The sequence below is a fragment of the Haliotis asinina genome, chromosome 8, assembly GCF_037392515.1.
Source record: "Haliotis asinina isolate JCU_RB_2024 chromosome 8, JCU_Hal_asi_v2, whole genome shotgun sequence".
Lineage (NCBI taxonomy): Eukaryota > Metazoa > Mollusca > Gastropoda > Lepetellida > Haliotidae > Haliotis > Haliotis asinina.
In genome coordinates, this window is record NC_090287.1 from 25259111 (window position 1) to 25281160 (window position 22050).

General features: G+C 39.9%; 2 protein-coding genes across 3 annotated transcripts in view; one reads left to right on the forward strand and one right to left on the reverse strand.

Annotated features, from left to right (window-relative positions):
• The window catches only part of LOC137293599 (threonine aspartase 1-like), a 73367-nt gene extending 53803 nt beyond the window's left edge, over positions 1-19564 (reverse strand). Inside the window, exons 1-3 of one of the 2 annotated variants that reach the window (XM_067824237.1) lie at positions 19431-19564; positions 12967-13034; positions 2613-2681 (exon numbers count right to left, since the gene is read on the reverse strand). In XM_067824237.1, the coding sequence (XP_067680338.1) occupies positions 2613-2681; positions 12967-13034; positions 19431-19467 (174 nt within the window). In that variant the 5' untranslated portion in view covers positions 19468-19564. Of the gene's footprint in view, positions 1-2612; positions 2682-4167; positions 4244-12966; positions 13035-19430 lie in introns of those variants that run through there. The other variant, XM_067824238.1, reaches the window with a different exon arrangement.
• A 146-nt stretch (positions 19565-19710) lies between these two features.
• LOC137293603 (phosphatidate cytidylyltransferase, mitochondrial-like) lies at positions 19711-21754 on the forward strand. The gene is made up of 2 exons (XM_067824243.1): positions 19711-19813; positions 20269-21754. The coding sequence occupies exon 2, from the start codon at positions 20654-20656 to the stop codon at positions 21710-21712; it is 1059 nt and encodes a 352-aa protein (XP_067680344.1). The 5' UTR covers positions 19711-19813; positions 20269-20653; the 3' UTR covers positions 21713-21754.
• The last annotated feature ends 296 nt before the right edge of the window (positions 21755-22050 follow it).

Sequence of the window (22050 nt, forward strand, 5' to 3'; positions counted from 1 at the left end):
CTTGAGGATAATGGTTGATAACCACATACACATGGCTTAATAAGGCCATCATGGACAGTATGAGACAGTGGGGAGTCTTGAGGATAATGGTTGATAACCACATACACATGGCTTAATAAGGCCATCATGCACAGTGTGAGACGGTGGGGAGTCTTGAGGATAATGGTTGATAACCACATACACATGGCTTAATAAGGCCATCATGGACAGTATGAGACAGTGGGGAGTCTTGAGGATAATGGTTGATAACCACATACACATGGCTTAATAAGGCCATCATGGACAGTATGAGACGGTGGGGAGTCTTGAGGATAATGGTTGATAACCACATACACATGGCTTAATAAGGCCATCATGGACAGTATGAGACAGTGGGGAGTCTTGAGGATGATGGTTGATAACCACATATACATAGCTTAATAAGGCCATCATGCACAGTGTGTGACGGTGGGGAGTCTTGAGGATAATGGTTGATAACTACATACACATGGCTTAATAAGGCCATCATGGACAGTATGAGACAGTGGGGAGTCTTGAGGATGATGGTTGATAACCACATACACATGGCTTAATAAGGCCATCATGGACAGTGTGAGACGGTGGGGAGTCTTGAGGATGATGGTTGATAACCACATATACATAGCTTAATAAGGCCATCATGCACAGTGTGAGACATTGGGGAGTCTTGAGGATAATGGTTGATAACCACATACACATGGCTTAATAAGGCCATCATGGACAGTATGAGACAGTGGGGAGTCTTGAGGATGATGGTTGATAACCACATACACATGGCTTAATAAGGCCATCATGGACAGTGTGAGACAGTGGGAAGTCTTGAGGATAATGGTTGATAACCACATACACATGGCTTAATAAGGCCATCATGGACAGTGTGAGACAGTGGGAAGTCTTGAGGATGATGGTTGATAACCACATATACATAGCTTAATAAGGCCATCATGCACAGTGTGAGACAGTGGGGAGTCTTGAGGATAATGGTTGATAACCACATACACATGGCTTAATAAGGCCATCATGGACAGTATGAGACAGTGGGGAGTCTTGAGGATGATGGTTGATAACCACATACACATGGCTTAATAAGGCCATCATGCACAGTGTGAGACAGTGGGGAGTCTTGAGGATAATGGTTGATAACCACATACACATGGCTTAATAAGGCCATCATGGACAGTATGAGACAGTGGGAAGTCTTGAGGATGATGGTTGATAACCACATACACATGGCTTAATAAGGCCATCATGGACAGTGTGAGACAGTGGGAAGTCTTGAGGATAATGGTTGATAACCACATACACATGGCTTAATAAGGCCATCATGGACAGTATGAGACGGTGGGAAGTCTTGAGGATAATGGTTGATAACTACATAACATATAGCTTTATATTATAAGGCCATCATGCACAGCGTGAGACAGTGGGGAATTTTGAGGATAAAGGTTGTTGTGTAACCATGTACTGTCCGTTTGATTTCATTTGAAGCCGATGAATCGCTTACAAACACAAAATCTAATGCATACGAGACCAAATTTTGCACAGTCACATGAAATCGACCGACCAACTTGTAAGAAATATAGTGAAAAGTGACAACAATATAATGATCATTTGTTAAATAACTTCTTTATACCCATGGCCCAACTTATGAGTTGGTCAAATCATGAAATTGACAGAAAGACACAATAAGCAAAATTTGTTCAGCATTTGTGAAATAAGTGATGTTAGAGAAGTATTACTGAATTCCGACCTGGAAGCATGGCTGTTTGTTGTGAATATGCTGGTAGAAAGGATTTTTTAATCATGAACCAGCAACCATGCTTGAGTTCAAAGATGTGTGAATCACAAGATCATAATCATGTCATCATCAGCAATTGCCAATCACAATCCTATCCAGTTGGTAGTCTGTCCAAAGTTGATTGAGTCTCAAGGGAGACAATTCAAAGAGACATTCCACAAACTTAATTTAATTTTGGGTCTGCAACCATGTTAATACAATATGTTTTCACTGCGGAGGAATTACTGGCAACTCTGATAATTTGCTAAGCAGTAATGAAATCTCTGAGCAACATGTGCTCCATTCCCTGAAGTGCTATGATGCAATGACTACAGTGTAGCCGGCCATCATGGCAGTACATCAATAGACCTCCGGGTTTTACTTGATGTACAATAATCCTGTTTGGTTGAAAACCCAAAGTGAATGAAAAACAGAAAGCATACCATGAATGGAAAGAAAAAAATATATTTTCTTTGATGTGTGTTGATAATAGTGTTACATATACAACTCAAATTTTGATAAGGATCAATATTGAAATATCCTGGAAAACAATAGCAGAGTGACCTCTATATAAACTCATAAGGTCTACAGAGGCATTCTGTGGGCATGATGTGTATATGCTGCCTGGAAATCAGTGAAAGACGATGTATTATCAAAACATAACAGCAGTGTGATGCATGAAGAATACAGAGAATGAATGTACTAACAGTACTTTCGTCCCACTGTCATTTGTTCACTACTATGTAATGTATTTAAATTAAACCTAAGTTAATGTTTAAGCAGTGTATGGCTGAACGTCCGGCAACAGAAGACTTACCTCTAACACTGATATGGCCTTGGTTACTGCTGCCAGTGAGGTCCCTCCATTGCGGAGTACCTCCATTGCCTGAAACACATCAGCATGGTTAATACATCTGCAGAATGAAACACTTCATGAAAAAAAAAAGTAATCTCCTTATGCAGTGAGCTGTATTCAATATACTGTGTTCAGAATAGGAAGTCATGCCAAATATGTTGCAAAAACAAAGCATAGGTTTAGGATTGTTTGTTGCTTGACACATCACTCTGCAATACGACAGAGGTCTGTAAATAATCAATTCTGGAAAAGATAATCCAGTGGTCAGCACCTATGTTTCCGTATCTACACAATTAGAATATGATGAACCTAAACACCTGATGCCTCTTGTAACAAGCCTGGGAGACCAATAAGAGTGAGTGAGTGAGAGTGTATTGTTTTACATAGCTTTTAGCAATATTTGAGCAATATCATGGCGGGGAACACCAGAAATGAGCTTCACACACTGTACCCATATAGGGAATCAAACTCGGGTCTTGTACTGGATGAACAGATGCTTTAACCGTTAGGCTACTCGACTTTCCCTGTGCCAGATAGACCAGTAGGCAATGTTAATGTCTTGTTATGTACAACAGGTAACATCATCAGCGTCATGATACGCTATCAACTCCATCATCTTGCCTGACATAATGCCCTATTTCATTGCCTCTTATGTCAAGGATGGGCAGCTAGAGATCCATTCTTATCCACAGATACAGATACATTTCAAGTATCCATTACTGAAGTACGATTTGTTATTTAACATTACTGTAATAACATATTCATAACTTAAAGCAGTATGAAATCTTTAATAACCATTAACGCTTAAAAACATCTTACACAAAGACGTTGGAATTACTGTATTATGTCAGCTACAGTGAGTCATTTAAGGATACTGACATAACAAATATCTAACTTCATTTTGAACCCAATGAACATGATGGAAATAGTTTTGAAAGAATGTGCAGGTCCGTAAAAGCACAGGTATATATCAACAGTCCGAGACGTAACGTGTACGCGAGACGGCCTATCGTCTCTTGTCCGCGAGACGGTGCGCTCCGCGGTACTAACTGAAGCGCTTCCCCCTAATTAATTCAATCACCGTGGAACCACCTCGATTGGGTGCGAACACGATGCAGGGTAATTAAAGCGTCCCGTAAAATCCCCAAGGGTGGTGGGGTACTTGACAGTCGTGAATGAACAGGTTTTTCGATCTCGGATGCCACGCTTTCGTCATTTGCACTGAACAGATTACAACCTGCAGAATACAAGTTGTTTGTCCGACAAAATATTTACAATCATCCTAGGTTGATGCATACTTGGCCTCTGTATTTTCGATTTTTTCGGCACGTGAAAACATCGGGAAAGCAGAATACCACGCCCAAGGTCGGCTGTTTACACATGCCAATTACACAAAAATCAACTCATCGCTCATGAAAAGGTGATTTATTTCATTTGAATGTATTACTGGTGGAAATGTCAACGTATTCATCTTGCAGAAAGTTACAGAATATTTTGAAACTAATACGACCCCTACCGCATCTTGCATGAATCAAAACTTTGCCAATTTCGTCAAGAGTAATCCTGCGAAAACTATTAAATCATTTGCATATTTTTCGGAAGTGACGTACGTCCATTGTGTAACTCCACACAGCACACTGAGAAAAGGGACTCGCGGTGCCAGCCAAAGCTGACATCTCGTACTGATCAAAATTAGTGTTATACTAAAATACCTGCTTCGATATTTCATTACAGCTCATGGTGTTGACATGTGGATATCGTATCTTCCAGAGTACATATCAGTTTATGCCCGCATTAGCCGTGCATGCTGTTTTACAGAACATACAGTCCCTGTAAACGTGCGCGACTGTTTCAGCCAATCAAATGAAGCGTGAACCCCTCGTATGTGAGGTGTTATCCGAACGAAGTGAGCATGCAGTTTCATCGGTATACACACTATTTTGTAAACACATCTGAAAAAATGTTATTGATGTATGAAAATTAGGCTATGATGCATATCTCTCTGAATATCTGCACGGGTATGAATCTGCAATACTTCATTGCCCAGACGATTACAGCAAACAGATTTGTAGTCTTACCAAACCGAACCAAATGCAAACGTTTCTGAACCTCTTGAAAGAGAAATGATGTTTCTTTTAAGACCACCGTAAATAGATGTGCATTGTGTAAAATGACAGAAGTTGGGAAGAAAACAAACTAATTAGATGGTAACTGTTATAAGGTTTCTGGTGAGCCGCTCAAGCGGCTCACTGATCTCGTGTTTGCTTATTGCAAGTTGAGGATGGTGTTCCTCTGTACGGTCCAGCTTGCGAATGATGACTTGTTGATCATGAAAATGCATATAAGTAACTTGAACCTAATTTATGCCTTCGGAAATTGACATGATTTGATAAAGGCATTTAAAAAAAGAAATCACACTTTGTGACATAATTTCGAAATGAAAAAAGTACGAAAATACAAATTTAAATAAGGAAACATAACGCCCCCTGCAGGTTGTAATATCTTTCGCCCCCTCTTTCGATCAAACTCCATATGACCTGGCGGATACATTACGCATTCGGTAAGATCATGTTAAGTCTACAAATCATCATTTTCTGAAGAATTGTGCATCATGTCGGCGATTTGCGTAACATCCCTCATCCTGGAAGACATCATTCCTCCATCCCCTTCAGTGTGCACAGTATATTCAGGTAAGAATGTGTTGTTTCACTTACCCTGTACACATACAGGCAACTTCAATTAGATCGAATACATACGTATTTGCATACATACCCTTTCTACAACAAAACTAACAACACACATTACCAGATCTACTTCAGGTAAAAACTGGGACTTTCTTGTTTACACATATTCTATGTATATGCTTGAAACAGAAAAGGTTTTCGTTCCTGGAAGACAGCATGGCCAGTGGAAGACAACCAGCCCCGTGTATAATCCTGCATGCTGCGTTGGACTGGGAACGGCCAAATGCCCGTTTCCGCCAGGAGTCAGCAGAATGAGGGAACACGCACATTCCTGAGAACATTGCATTATTTGTTATAAAAACGAAAATGTATGAAGCTTTCACTGAATGTTTTAGATGTATCACAGTATGTAGTACAGCTATGGTTATGAAACACAGGTACATATTTCAAATACATCAGTGCGGCGAATTGTGCTTGTCTTGGTTCATCTTTTTGGCCGAATGCAACACAATTAACTTTCATTTGGATTACGCAATTTATTGTATCACACACGTGACACTGGAGTGAAGGCTGGGCCGAACGCGGCCAGGCATAGTTAATGACTGTAGTTGGGTATCACTGCATATACAGGTGGAGACAGGCAACAGGTGTGATGCAGTACAGCACGTTACTTCAGGGTGTGTACATCTAATGAGTTTGCAGACAGTTTACACGGCTATCTGGTGGACACGGGGGGCGATTGTGCAATTTCCTGTTTACGGTGCCTTTGTCGTTCGAGGTATATTTTATGATAGCTTGAAAACACATAATTAAATGCTAATTATATGTATTCCGTTTCCTGTTTGTGTTTGATAATCTGTGAAAGGCCACAGAAATGTTTATTTTGTGGTGACAAATATTCAAGTCGCATGGAGGTGGGCAAAATAGCGTTTTCTTACTTCATTCCGATTGAACTGATCACGTGATAACGATCTCTCACGTGATAATGAGATGACATATTTATGAGGAAGAAAGGAATAAAATTGTTCCAGATGATTACAAACTCAAAATATTGTCCATAGCATTACTGATCGACGACTTATAAACAGATTTTTATTGCTTAATGTTATAATGCTTTTCAAAGTGTTCTGTTTTGGTATGAAGGAGTTATTCTTGTACTGATTATCTTCGAAGAGTACTTGAAAGTGCTGTGCGTCGTTGTCAACACTATCATCGGCTTTCCTATCTTTTACTTTGGTAGATGATTTAAACAGTATTCATAGATAAAAACAATACATTCAAAGCCAACACAGAAATATATATTTTATGTATATGCGTGAAATAGGAAGGGTTTTCCTTCCTGGACGACAGCATGGACAGGGGAAGACAACCAGACCCAGCTACAGTCCAGCATGTTGGTTTGGACAGCCTTTTCAGCCATCATCTGCAGAATGAAGAAATATGTGTGTACCAGGGAGTTTTGCATTATTTGTCATTATTACGTAACCTTTCACTGAATGTTTTATATGTATTTAGTATAACTATGGAAGTAGTTATATATTCTCGGACACAGGTGCATGTTCAAAATTCTTCAGTACGGCGAATTGTATTTGTCCCCTGACAGAATGAAACACAAATAAATTTCACACAGATTATGCAATATCACACACGACACTGTTTTCCAACAATGATTAAGCCGGAATGAAGAGGATGCAGTCAGGCGTAGTTTATGACTGCAGTTGATTAGCCCTGAATATACAGGTAGGAGACTGGATACCCATTTATTGGGTTTGGAGACAGTTGACACGGCTGTCTTGTGGACACTGCCAGCCACTGTGCAGTTTCCTGCTGACGATGCTTTTATCGTCCGTGGTAAACTTAAAAACGCACAATTAAATGCTAACTATTTTGTTTGGTGTTGTTAAGCTGGTAAAAGACAGAATCATGTTTATTCAGTTGTGACAAAAATTCAATTGATATGTAGGTGAGCAAAATCTGCTCAGGGAAGTGGCATCTTCCGTGTGTAACAGGGATGGCTCGACTGATTTTATTGCTGCAGTTGACTAATAATACAGCTTTGAAACAATGTCAGTCTAAGTAAACTCAGTCTCAATGTTATTCCTTAAACACCACCACTGAGTTTAACAAAACCTAGCAGAAGGTCGCATCAGGCAACCTTTGAGCGACCTATGACCGTCCAATCAATAGCGAGACGGTTATATAGATTTAACCAATCAGACAACGGCTACTACTTAGGGGCACAGATCTCTCCACAAACAACAATCCGCAGAAAATACAGATATTTGACCTGCGATATATACGCTTTGGGGTTTCTGTTTACATGGTGACCATTGGCTAATATTTCTGCAAGATGAGATCCCTTGAATATTGCCAAAACACTGTTTTCGGAGACAGTTAACTCTGTTGTCATGGTTGTAATGTGCGCCGTGTGAATCACCCAGAAGCGATCATACGCTAAATAACATTCGGAATCGTTCGGGTACGAACCTTTTCGAGATAAAAAGTTCAAAAGGTGTGTGCGAATGTCCACTTTCGCGATTTGGAAAGCTGTGTTCTGATTGGTCAGTCCCAAAGGTTACCTGACGCGACCTCCCATAAGGTTTTGTTAGACTCAGTAATGGAGCGTAAGGAAAAGTACTGAGGCTAAGTTTACTTAGACTGGAAACAATATATATGAATACATAAATGTCCGTCTAAATAACTCTTTTTTTTATCACATTCACGTCATCTGTTTAAAAGTGGAGAAATCGCATTTCTATAACATTACGTGTTGATGACAATGACATAAAACTTAAGGAAATGAGTGGTAATTCCTGCATGCAGTGTGTTCAAGAATACATTTTGCTTAAACTATTAAAGATCATGCAGTCCTCCGAAGTTACTTACCACTTGATGCGACTGAACATATTGAGCACCGGGTCTGCTCCCGTGGCAAAAGGCGTCTCTCGTAGTCGTAACGATCTTGTGGGTAAGGTTTGAGTGTCTGACGAGCAGTGGGAGGAAAGTAGATGTGTTTCATCGCGATTGTACACCTATGTGCATTCGTGTACACGAACAAGTACTTATACGAGGTAAATCTGCATGGAATTAGCTTTCAGAAAATATAAAGATCATGTTTGTGTGAAATGTGCACATAGGTGAAAATTGCCGTCAAAAACTGACTACTTTTGTTCGTGCTTCTGGGAAGCGTCTCTGGTACGCGTAACGAAATTGTGAGGACGCTGTGTGTGTCTGTGACGAGCGGTGGGTGGAAAGTAGATGTGTTTCATCGCGATTGTACACCTATGTGCATTCGTGTACACGAACAAGTACTTATACGAGGTAAATCTGCATGGAACAAGCTTTCAGAAAATATAAAGATCATGTTTGTGTGAAATGTGCACATAGGTGAAAATTGCCGTCAAAAACTGACTACTTTTGTTCGTGCTTCTGGGTAGCGTCTCTCGTACGCGTAACGAAATTGTGAGGACGCTGTGTGTGTCTGTGACGAGCGGTGGGTGGAAAGTAGATGTGTTTCATCGCGATTGTACACCTATGTGCATTCGTGTACACGAACAAGTACTTATACGAGGTAAATCTGCATGGAACAAGCTTTCAGAAAATATAAAGATCATGTTTGTGTGAAATGTGCACATAGGTGAAAATTGCCGTCAAAAACTGACTACTTTTGTTCGTGCTTCTGGGAAGCGTCTCTGGTACGCGTAACGAAATTGTGAGGACGCTGTGTGTGTCTGTGACGAGCGGTGGGTGGAAAGTAGATGTGTTTCATCGCGATTGTACACCTATGTGCATTCGTGTACACGAACAAGTACTTATACGAGGTAAATCTGCATGGAACAAGCTTTCAGAAAATATAAAGATCATGTTTGTGTGAAATGTGCACATAGGTGAAAATTGCCGTCAAAAACTGACTACTTTTGTTCGTGCTTCTGGGTAGCGTCTCTCGTACGCGTAACGAAATTGTGAGGACGCTGTGTGTGTCTGTGACGAGCGGTGGGTGGAAAGTAGATGTGTTTCATCGCGATTGTACACCTATGTGCATTCGTGTACACGAACAAGTACTTATACGAGGTAAATCTGCATGGAACAAGCTTTCAGAAAATATAAAGATCATGTTTGTGTGAAATGTGCACATAGGTGAAAATTGCCGTCAAAAACTGACTACTTTTGTTCGTGCTTCTGGGTAGCGTCTCTCGTACGCGTAACGAAATTGTGAGGACGCTGTGTGTGTCTGTGACGAGCGGTGGGTGGAAAGTAGATGTGTTTCATCGCGATTGTACACCTATGTGCATTCGTGTACACGAACAAGTACTTATACGAGGTAAATCTGCATGGAACAAGCTTTCAGAAAATATAAAGATCATGTTTGTGTGAAATGTGCACATAGGTGAAAATTGCCGTCAAAAACTGACTACTTTTGTTCGTGCTTCTGGGAAGCGTCTCTGGTACGCGTAACGAAATTGTGAGGACGCTGTGTGTGTCTGTGACGAGCGGTGGGTGGAAAGTAGATGTGTTTCATCGCGATTGTACACCTATGTGCATTCGTGTACACGAACAAGTACTTATACGAGGTAAATCTGCATGGAACAAGCTTTCAGAAAATATAAAGATCATGTTTGTGTGAAATGTGCACATAGGTGAAAATTGCCGTCAAAAACTGACTACTTTTGTTCGTGCTTCTGGGTAGCGTCTCTCGTACGCGTAACGAAATTGTGAGGACGCTGTGTGTGTCTGTGACGAGCGGTGGGTGGAAAGTAGATGTGTTTCATCGCGATTGTACACCTATGTGCATTCGTGTACACGAACAAGTACTTATACGAGGTAAATCTGCATGGAACAAGCTTTCAGAAAATATAAAGATCATGTTTGTGTGAAATGTGCACATAGGTGAAAATTGCCGTCAAAAACTGACTACTTTTGTTCGTGCTTCTGGGTAGCGTCTCTCGTACGCGTAACGAAATTGTGAGGCCGTTTGTGTGTCTGTGACGAGCGGTGGGTGGAAAGTAGATGTGTTTCATCGCGATTGTACACCTATGTGCATTCGTGTACACGAACAAGTACTTATACGAGGTAAATTTGCATGGAATAAGCTTTCAGAAAATATAAAGATCATGTTTGTGTGAAATGTGCACATAGGTGAAAATTGCCGTCAAAAACTGACTACTTTTGTTCGTGCTTCTGGGTAGCGTCTCTCGTACGCGTAACGAAATTGTGAGGCCGTTTGTGTGTCTGTGACGAGCGGTGGGTGGAAAGTAGATGTGTTTCAACGCGATGCCACACCTATGTGCGTTCGTGTACTTGAACAAGTACTTGTATGGTGTAAATCTGCATTGAATATGCTTTCAGAACATGTTAAGTTAATGTTTCTATGAAACTGGCACATATGTGAAAATCGTCGTCAAAACCGACTACTTTTGCCTCTCGAACGTCTGTTGATGTTGTGAGGGCGGTGTGTGTGTCTGTGGCCAGTAGCAGGAAAGTAGATGTGTTTCATCGCGATTGTACACCTATGTGCATTCGTGTACACGAACAAGTACTTATACGAGGTAAATCTGCATGGAACAAGCTTTCAGAAAATATAAAGATCATGTTTGTGTGAAATGTGCACATAGGTGAAAATTGCCGTCAAAAACTGACTACTTTTGTTCGTGCTTCTGGGTAGCGTCTCTCGTACGCGTAACGAAATTGTGAGGCCGTTTGTGTGTCTGTGACGAGCGGTGGGTGGAAAGTAGATGTGTTTCATCGCGATTGTACACCTATGTGCATTCGTGTACACGAACAAGTACTTATACGAGGTAAATCTGCGTGGAATAAGCTTTCAGAAAATATAAAGATCATGTTTGTGTGAAATGTGCACATAGGTGAAAATTGCCGTCAAAAACTGACTACTTTTGTTCGTGCTTCTGGGCAGCGTCTCTCGTACGCGTAACGAAATTGTGAGGACGCTGTGTGTGTCTGTGACGAGCGGTGGGTGGAAAGTAGATGTGTTTCATCGCGATTGTACACCTATGTGCATTCGTGTACACGAACAAGTACTTATACGAGGTAAATCTGCATGGAACAAGCTTTCAGAAAATATAAAGATCATGTTTGTGTGAAATGTGCACATAGGTGAAAATTGCCGTCAAAAACTGACTACTTTTGTTCGTGCTTCTGGGTAGCGTCTCTCGTACGCGTAACAAAATTGTGAGGACGCTGTGTGTGTCTGTGACGAGCGGTGGGTGGAAAGTAGATGTGTTTCATCGCGATTGTACACCTATGTGCATTCGTGTACACGAACAAGTACTTATACGAGGTAAATCTGCATGGAACAAGCTTTCAGAAAATATAAAGATCATGTTTGTGTGAAATGTGCACATAGGTGAAAATTGCCGTCAAAAACTGACTACTTTTGTTCGTGCTTCTGGGAAGCGTCTCTGGTACGCGTAACGAAATTGTGAGGACGCTGTGTGTGTCTGTGACGAGCGGTGGGAGGAAGGTTGGTTTGTTTCAACACGATTGTACACCTATGTGCGTTAATGTACACGAACACGTACATGTACGAGGTAAATCTGCGTTGAATAAGCTTTCAGAAAATATCGCAAGAAATATCGCCATGTACATTACGCACGCTTTACACAGTCTCAGACTCACGACGGATGTTTTGACTGGGCAATTTAGTCAGGCATCAGTTACCTCCCATTAATGACACGCGAGACGATTCGCGCGGTTTCGAAGAAAGTAAACATGTTTCAACACAATAACAAACAGGTGTGCGTTGGTGTGCATCGAAAGCTGCATATATATTATGAATCTACGATAAATGAGCTTTCAGAAAATACTAAATGTAAGTTTCTGAAAATTATGCACATAGGTGAAATTCGCAGTTGAATATCGCCAATTTTTGCTCAAATTTTGCACATTTTTGTCACTTTTTGACAATTTAATTTCCTCTTTTTATGTTTTCATTCACGTCATCCAATAACTTGACCATCTGTCAATGACTGTAGCAAATTTTGTTTAATTATTTTCACAAATAACAATTTTAGACATGTTTTTGTGTGACATGCAGAATTTCTCTCTCTGTGATCAGGGAGTCACGCGTATGAGTGACCCCCTCTCAGGTAGTCACTTGTACGCGTAACGGGAGACCGTCTCGCGTACACGTTACGTCCTCTACTGATCAAGATCAAGTTGTGCAATAAACTCTATCATAATTAGTATCCAGTCAAATCCTATCTGTATACATGGTTTCATTATCTGTGTGCTTTTTGTTATTCTTACTGTACACTTTACTATGTGCAACTTGTTATCCATCCATCTACCCACCCACGAGTATCATCTAACCATCCATCAATTTACTATCCATCAATCCATCGTGAATTGTAGATGACTGACATTACCAACCACAGGTTGTGGACAACAAAGTGCATAAAGATGAATGGATGAATCCAAATGTATAACTTTTTGTTGGATACAGGGTAATGATGCACAACAAAATGATGATAAATCAGGAGCTGTTACGCATAAACTTGTACACGTTTTTAACTGTACAGAAATTATCCATCTTAACTTCTGCGTGAAAAATTCTTGTTTCTAGTTCTGTATGCATAGAATTCATTCTGGGCTGATGACGAAGACATTTTCCCTACCTGTTGGCATGCATCCTTACACACAGATCTGTACTCAGTTTCTTTGTTTGTTGAATGATATCCAGCACCTGAAGTGAAAAGAAAAGAAATTATACTTTATTGAGTTTTGATGACACACGAAACAGGTATACAGACAACTGACTTACAGGTATGTAGTATGTTATGATAGAGTTGTCTTGATGGTATTTCCAAAATTGGTTGAGGATCATGGAATTGATGGTACCATGAATGTTATCACTAATATCAGGACTCCACTCATTTCAATAAACACATGAAAGATTGTAGATGACATAACATAAACAATAACAACCAAAACCTTATTGCAGCAGGAAACTGAGCCATAGAGAATCAAAAGACAAGGTAGTTGCAGACTTTATTTATTGTAAGAAATAGTATTAACCACTTGAAAATTTTCAAATTTTTTCACAAAATGTTCAGGACAGTGAAATAAATAATAATGAATGATTGAGAGGGAGTGTTGTGGTGATGTTACATCTACTACTACGCTATGCCTTGATCTGATATGATGTCACCAGCCATAGCTGAAAGCTACAGATACAGCCCTTAACATCTAAAGATTACCTGTACAATCTTGAAAAAGGAAAATACCATGACCATATTTCATCAATTCATAATTCCATCCCATAACAGTAAAAGAATCCTATGTTCCTCGGTTGGAATCAAAGTTCAACATGATTATTGAATCTTGGTTTGTCAGCAGTATTCTCCTGTTACTCCATTTACAAAGCAACCTTTACTAAGGTTCACCTTAACTCCCATTCCAAGGTTACCTTAATGACTTACAATCACCTTAGTGCTTTTTAAAAATAGGCCCTGCTTGTGGCCCTGTGGATTGTATGTTATATTTGGATAGCATCTAAAACTTGCCTCCCATCTGTCATCTTGACCATATTAAACTGATATGCAATGAAAGAGCAGTAAAAAGCTGGGGAAAGCAAAGCAGTGAAAAGCTGTTCAAAGTACATATGACATAACGATGTCATGAAAGAAAGCGAAATTTTGATTTATTTCTTGTTGATTCTGTTGACAATGAAAACATGAAAGAATTATAGCTCAATCTTGATTAGCATAGGGGTAAAAATGTTCAGTCATGTTTACCATACCAATGATTCATACACTCAAACCAGGGTGCACAAAGGGGTCTTAGCCGTAAGATGACCTTAACAACTCTCACACTGGAATACAGTCTTGAAACAATCAACACTTAAGACTGCTTTATGGAAGGAGGGCTAGCGAACCATCCGCCTCATAACATATCAGAAACATATGACATGTAGAAAAGCTGTTTTGTTTTTTTTGTTATTTTGTTTATAATTGTATCCATCATGTGAAAAGTGAAAAGGTGACTGGTACTCAAGGTGATTGTAGGTGACTCTGGGTTCAGCAGGGATTTCATTACGTTCTAGCTTGCATCACAACAGAGTGAAAGCATACTGATGGTGCTCTTGAAAGCTTGATGGATCTCCATGCATCTTGGATTGATGGAGATTAGTAGCTGCATGGTGATGGTAGTGGCATCATTTTATCCTCAACTCCATATTTAAGATAAAAGATGGGTAAATTGACCTGGTCATTACACATAATTAAGTTTAGCCCACAAACGCCAAACATTCCAGAGACTGCCTGTTTACAGATGCCACAGATGTTTATTCTCTTCTTCACTTAAGTTTGTGTTCAAGTTACTGTTGGATCATGTGTATATTTTCGAACATCATATATTTTCAGAAGGTAGTACTCAATAAAACTATAACAGTCGAGGGTAGACCATTTTCTTGGAGCAGTTATCGAACCATAGTTTGCCTTCTGTCTTTCTGTCTTTATCATGCTCCAGTGCTCTCCACTAGCATTTCTTCAGAGGCAAACAACTCTTTCCAATAATTAGGGTTAGGTTCTGGTTCAGGGTTGGAGAGCTGACACATCTTTAGGTGCTTCTACCTAAAGATGTGTCAGTTCTTCTACCTTCTGGTGCCTGCTACATGATAATTTAGTAATAACTGATCTTGATGTGATACTAACATTCAGGAAGTTTAATATTCGCAAATACCTGACATTGCACTACGAGCATGTTGTAATAATGTAAACAGTTGTGCAGGATATACACAGTGATGTTTCAAATGTCTGTCTATGCTCATCATATACCAGCAATTTGGAAAACATCACATACAATCCCTGTTCCCCAAAGGTCAAAATCTTCAATAATTAATGACTACCAAGCAGTGACTCTTACTCCAATAATCAGGAAATGCTTTGAGTGAATTATCAACTTAATTAAGCAAAATACTGGACATCAAATGGATCCTTTACAATTTGCTTACAGGGCCAGATGCAGGGTAGAATCTATTCACCTGGGGAATTCAAAATCTTATGCAAGGGTCTTCTTTGCAGACATCTCCTCTGCTTTCAACACAATCCAGCCACATTTGATGATAAGAATACTATTCAACTTGGAAGTAGACAGTAACACCTAAACCAACCGACCTCAACATGTTCTGGTCAATTCAACACTTTTGGATGTTAATCTAGTGAGTACTGTTGCTCCTCAAGGTTGTGTCCTGTCCCCTGTCCTCTTCGAATTTTGTACAAATGACTGTACATCTCATTTATCCACCTGTTTGAATATCAAATTTGCTGATGACGCCGCTCTGGTTGGTTTTTTTTCGTCAATTGGAGTTAATGTGACAAAATGACTTTCTTTAAGAGTTACCTACACTCTTTGCAACACACTCTAAAAACTACACAGTAATTCTCGGTGACTTTAGTGTGCTCTTCATCGTTCATGATAAGTCTGAGGTCAAGAAATACATTCAGTTATTGAATACATATTCACTTACCGAGCGTGTGTCTGTCGCCACACATAAATCTGGCAATATTCTCAACTGGATTATCACACATAGCAACTACAGCATTATCAAAGAAGTTGAAGTCATAGATTGCCAGATGTCTGACCACTTCAATGTCTTCTTTACTATTGACTTAGTTAAGCCAAATAACAAGCAGTCAATCTTGATGTGTGGAAACACCAAACAGATTCAGCAAGATAGTTTTAAACAGGACTTGGTTAATTCAAACCTCCTCACTCATTCTTCCCCTTATGTTGATGACCATGTTGAGCTCTTCCATGACACCCTCACATCTCTCCTTGATAAACATACTCTGGCAGTTGAGAAGAAGGTGATACTCTGTCATCACGCTCCATGGTATAACAAGTTGATTCGTCGCTCTAAGACTCAACAGTGCAGAACTGAATGTCAGTGGCGCAAAACACACATGGAAATTTACAGGCAGATGTATCAACAGTGCTGAAATGCTACCACCTCTTTAATCATCTCTGCTAAACGGAAATATTGTCTTCACAGTATAGAGGATAGTATGGGGAAGCCTGCTTCCCTGTACAGGCTTATGAATACCCTGCTTGGTAAGGAAGGTGATGGTGATATATTACCTCCCAGACAAAGTAACAAGGAACTAGCAGATTCCTTCAACTCATTCTTCATCTCAAAGATTGATACCATTTGAAAAGGACTTTCAGTCAAGGACGTTGATAGGTGTTTCAGTGAACCTCTCTTCACAGGCAATCCATTAATGCAGTTTGCACCCTTCAGTCCAAAAACAATTATCCGCTCTTCAAAGCCAACCACCTGTGACTCTGACCCCATAACAACGAAACTTCTGTTTCAGCATCTTGACTTGCTTCTGCCAAGCATTATCAAAATTGTCAACTCAAGTTTGGAGAGCAGTGTATTTCCTAACAGATTTAAACACACTGTAGTAAAACCTCTGCTGAAAAAAAAACAGATCTTGACCCTCAGAATCTTCTGATCTTTCAACCTGTCTCAAATTTATCCTTCATTTCCAAGATAATTGAGAAGGCTATACATGTGAGGCTTAAAGACCATCTCTACAAAAACCTTCTGTTGGATGTATTCTAGTCGGTGTATGAGCAATACTACAGTACAAAGACTGCCCTACTGCAAGTGACGAATGAGCTCTGGTGTGTTGTCGATGATGGTAGGATTGCTGCTCTAGTGTTGTTGGACCTGTCTGTGGCCTTTTGACCACCATAGACTCCTGTCTATGCTCAAACAATAGTATGGACTTCAATGGGTGTCATCTTATCTGTCTGACATTCTGTTGTCATTGGTTGCGAGAGATCTAAAGGTACTGCAATCACATGTGGTGTCCCACAGGGGTCAGTCCTTGGTCCAGTCCTGTTTGTATTGTATACTGGTGTGGTGAAGTTGGCAGAAACGACAAACAGCTGTTTCCTTTAGCAGTGTATTCCATCATTAACTCCCATTTAAGTACAGTCTGCAGCTATGTGTTCTGCAAGCAGGTAGCTACAGTCATCAACATCAGGCGTGTCCATGTGGGCACTAGTTCATGTGAACTACAGACTGTCTGGATAACAGAAAACTGGTCTTGCCTTATCAATACGCTACAACTGGATAGGTTGGAATGATTACTGTATATTACTGCATATAAGCCGACCCCGTGGATAAGCCGACCCCCCAACTTGACCCTCAAAATCAAGGCCAAGATCATATCTCTCATACATAAGCCGAGCCCCCACTATGGGTCGTGGCCATAGACCACGACCAGAGACATCTTGTACTACAACGTTTCTCACCATACCTATGCTGATGACAATCAGCTCCTGAAAGCCTTCCATCTGTCAGATATCTCCACATCTCTTCACTCCATAGCTAAACATACACAGGACATCAACTTGATCAAGTGCTGGATGACAACAAATATGCTTAAACTTAATGACACTAAAACAGAAGCAGTTCTCGTTGGCACAAAGCAACAACTCAGCAAAGTCAAAACAGATTTCCTTAAAGTTGCAGATGCAGACATCAAGTTCTCTGAGGTTGTAATGATTTGGGTGTCCACATTGACTCGTCCTTGACTCTAGATGTTCATGTTAATCACTTGAACAGGATCTGCTACTTTCACCTGAAATCCATTGGTAACATCCGGCAATACCTAACAAATGCTGCAACTGAAGATCTTGTTCCAGCTCTTATTACATCAAAGCTTGATTACTGCAACAGCATCCTTTCAGGCCTCAGTTCTACCCTCCTTGAAAAACTTCAAAAGATACAAAACACTTCTGCCCACAGCAAGACTTCTAAACGTTCCCATATCACACCTGTGTTCAAAGAATTGCATTGGCTACCAGTGAAGGCCAGAATTGACTTTAAGATCCTCTGTTTGACATACAAGTGCCTCCATGGATTGGCTCCCTCCTACCTTTCTTAACTCCTACATCCATATGTCCCTGCACACAACTTGTGCTCAAACACTTAAGATCTACTGGTCATACCATCCTACAAACTGAAATCCTTTGACTACTGGTCATTCTCGTACTCTGAGCCTGTGATTTGGAACTCTCTCCCTTGTGCCATTAAAAGCTCGAACACAATTGACATTTTTATGTCCAGACTTATAACTCACTCACTCATACTACTAATTATTTCAGCTGCAAACAATGGTAAATACTCCATTGTAAATATTCTATAGCACTTTGAGCATGCAGTAGGGTGTGGAACAGGCGCATTATAAGTATGCATTTATCATTATTATTTATTATAGAGTATAGGAAAAGTATTAATGCATTTACTTCATGGTGCAAAGAGAATTTCTTCTACTTACACATATACGAAACAAAGGAAGTGACAACTGACTTCTGAAGCCGAAAAACAAATTGGAACATGTTTGTATTGAGAGACAGGAAGTAGAAGCAGTAGAAGAGTATAAATATCTGGGTACTATCATTGATAATAAACTTTGTCATGGAAATCAAATTCACATCGTGTACATGGGAAAGCACAACTGTGGCTTTTCTTTTGTGAAAATTGCGACCCTTTAATGTAGACACTAATTATTCCACCAAACATTCATTAATAGTATTCTAACTTTCTGCTTTCATGCCTGGTATGGCAATCTGTCTCTTCACAGAATAAACAAACTTGACAAAATTGAGAACATATCCAGCAAAATTTGTGGCTGCAATTTTGAACCTCTCTCCTAAGGGTACCAGTCAAAAGTCGTCTTTCGTGGCAAGCATAGGTTGCTGAAGGAATATTCTACCTCGGAGTCGGAAATTCACGGGTATCATAATTATTGGTAGTCCAGCATATAACTAGACGACTTCGCACTATACCAAGGTGTGCTCGATGTAGGCCTTGGCTGGAATAAGAGTTTATTCATATGAACTAAATTATTGGCTGACCTGCATATTGCAAAATAAGCAGAACGACCTATAAACTATAATATTCCGTTTGGTCTATTGTAGGCCAATTGGTAGGTTTCCCCAATCTGATAAGTTTGTGTCTTGTATACGGAGATTTACATGATGAAGTGTTCAGTGCTCATGCGATAATCAAGACAGCAACGAATGTTTTCAAGAGTCAGAAAACACATAACACGATGATACTCACCTGCGTGGACTGCAACGAACGATTTCCGTTTATGCATTTCAAATTTCGTCTATGAATCAGTCGTAAAACACGAGAACACATAGTCCTTTCATATTTTCCGCCGTGGACCCGGAAGTGGGCGCCTCGATTTCGCTTAAGTCTAATACAAATATTATATAAATGGGTGTATTCATATGCACCAGTGTTATGCACAATAATTTTATTATTTATTCATAGAAGTAATATCACACGTTGTAGTTGGTCCGAACTACTTTATAAATGTATGTAATCCGTTCCACTGTTTCGTTTGCTGTAAGCGAGGTGAAAGGTCAACCCGACCTGTAGACTCGTGTTTGGCACAGTTTGGCTAGAGCTCCGACCGCTGAACTGGTGTGGAAGCATTCGTAAGGCATTCACTCAATGTGACTCTGTCACATACACCTTTCGTGTCCTTGTGACAACCTCCTCAGTTTGTAAAAACTCTTACAAAATATTGCTGTTCGAAGGCATGCATGATGAAATTCATTCTCTTCCCACAGAGGTTACTCCTGTCATATCTTCTTACGTAGGAAGATATGACAGGACTAAATTTACTACGTAAAAATAGATTGGCAGAACTCTTTCCTTTAGTTCATTCACTGCCTAAAATTATAGGCCTATGGTTTATATTTAAGTCTAAATCTAAACCTTAACCCCACAAAATAATCTTAATGAACAGAATACATTTCAAATTCAAGCATGGTTTACAGACGGAACTCTTACCAAACGAAGAACCTAAACGTCCATATTGCAGTGTTAAATCTAATTTTTCTCAATGACATTATTGTAATGCATGTTTAACAGAGTGATCATGTTTCAGAGTCTGGAACCAATGACAGTTATCAGCAGACCTGTTCAGTGAGCTTGCAATGCCTCGCCACAGCAAGCTGCAGCTTCAAGTACTTAGTCTTTACCGTCAGTTCCTCAGGGAGGCAAAGGATAAACCAGGACTTCGATCATATGTTCAGGAACAGTTCAAGAAAAGTGCTCAAATGCAAAAGACTGACATTATTCAAATAGAATATGCAATCAGGAAAGCCCAAAAGCAGCTTAACATGTTAAAGACCACATCAGTCTCTGGTGTGGGTGTGTTTGAAAAGGAAGAAGAAAAGCCTTGAAAGAAAAAGTGTTAGTTTTAGAAATATTTAAGTTACCGATAACATTGCGTTTGAGACTTGTGTTTAGCCAGTCTAATCTGCAGCACAATGTTTTTAAGACTTAAAATGGGACTCATGTCCCAGTTCATAGTGAAACGGATGTGCTCATCTTTGGTAGAGAAGAGTCTTGTGTCATCACTTTATCAGAGAGTTCTCTCCACTTTTCCTGATGGTATGCAAATGGCGTTAGCTTATGGCTCAGGTGTTTATCAACAAGAAGGACATGTAGACATGTCAAAGAACATGTTAGATTTCATCTTCGTCGTGGATGATCCCTTGTCATGGCATAGACAGAATATAAGAATGAATCCAAAGCATTATTCCTTTCTCAAATTCTTTGGACCAAAACATGTGACAAGAGTACAGGATAAATTTAGTGCAGGTATTTATTTCAATACTCTTGTTCCATTTGAAGAGAGAGTGATCAAATATGGTGTAATCAGCACTGATCGTCTGATAACTGATCTCCTTGACTGGGATACACTCTATGTAAGCGGTCGTCTCCACAAACCTGTCAAGCTTCTGATTCTACCCAAAAACGCAAGCCTTCTTTCAGCGATGCAAATTAATCTTCAGAGTGCTGTTCATGCAGCCCTTCTCATGCTCCCAGAATTCTTCTCAGAGGAAGACCTTTACATTGCCATCACTGGACTGTCCTATAATGGAGATTTTCGTATGACTGTTGGAGAGGACAAGAAGAAAATAATGAACATAGTAAAACCAAACATTGAGTATTTTCGTAGGTTGTACGAGACAATACTTGACCATGAAGAACACATCTACTGGCATAAATCTAAAGGCAATTTTGAACAATACCCGAATTACATCTCCCAGTATCATCATCTAAGCCTGCTTCCGAAGAATGTTCAGACTCATCTTGTAGAAATGAGGTCACACGGAGGTAGCTCACCAGACCTGGAGGAGGTGTTAAGGGTTTTTGCCCATGACAGAAACTGTGATGAGCATGTAGCTAAGATTATTGCCAATATTGTGTGGTGGTCAAGTGTGTTTCAGAGTGTCAAGAGTGTGTTTACAGCTGGAGTCATGAAATCCTTCCGTTATAGTGGCAAGAAACTGAGGAAAATGTTCAAGAGTCAATCAAAATAACTCTGCTTAAGGATGCATAGTTATCAACGTTAATGAAAGAAATCAAATATAACTTGTTGAATGTTTCTCATTGCAAATGTATAGAAGAGATACTCTTGGCAATGTGGTATTTGGTGCATGCTGGTACTATTGTGCAGTGACACAAAGAACTCACATTATTCATGCAAAGCCATACATAAGATATGTATGCAGTGGATCATGTAATCCCCGACTTGCACCTTGACCTATCGTTACCATGGTTTGTTATGTCATTAATGCAAATTCAGCTTTTGAGTATTTAATGTGTTAATGCTGGAAAGGCACATTTAAAATTACAAAACAATTTCATTATATATACA

Excerpts from the sequence above, each read along its gene's own strand:
- LOC137293603 (XM_067824243.1), top strand. The coding sequence starts at position 20,654 with ATGTTTTTAAGACTTAAAATGGGACTCATGTCCCAGTTCATAGTGAAA.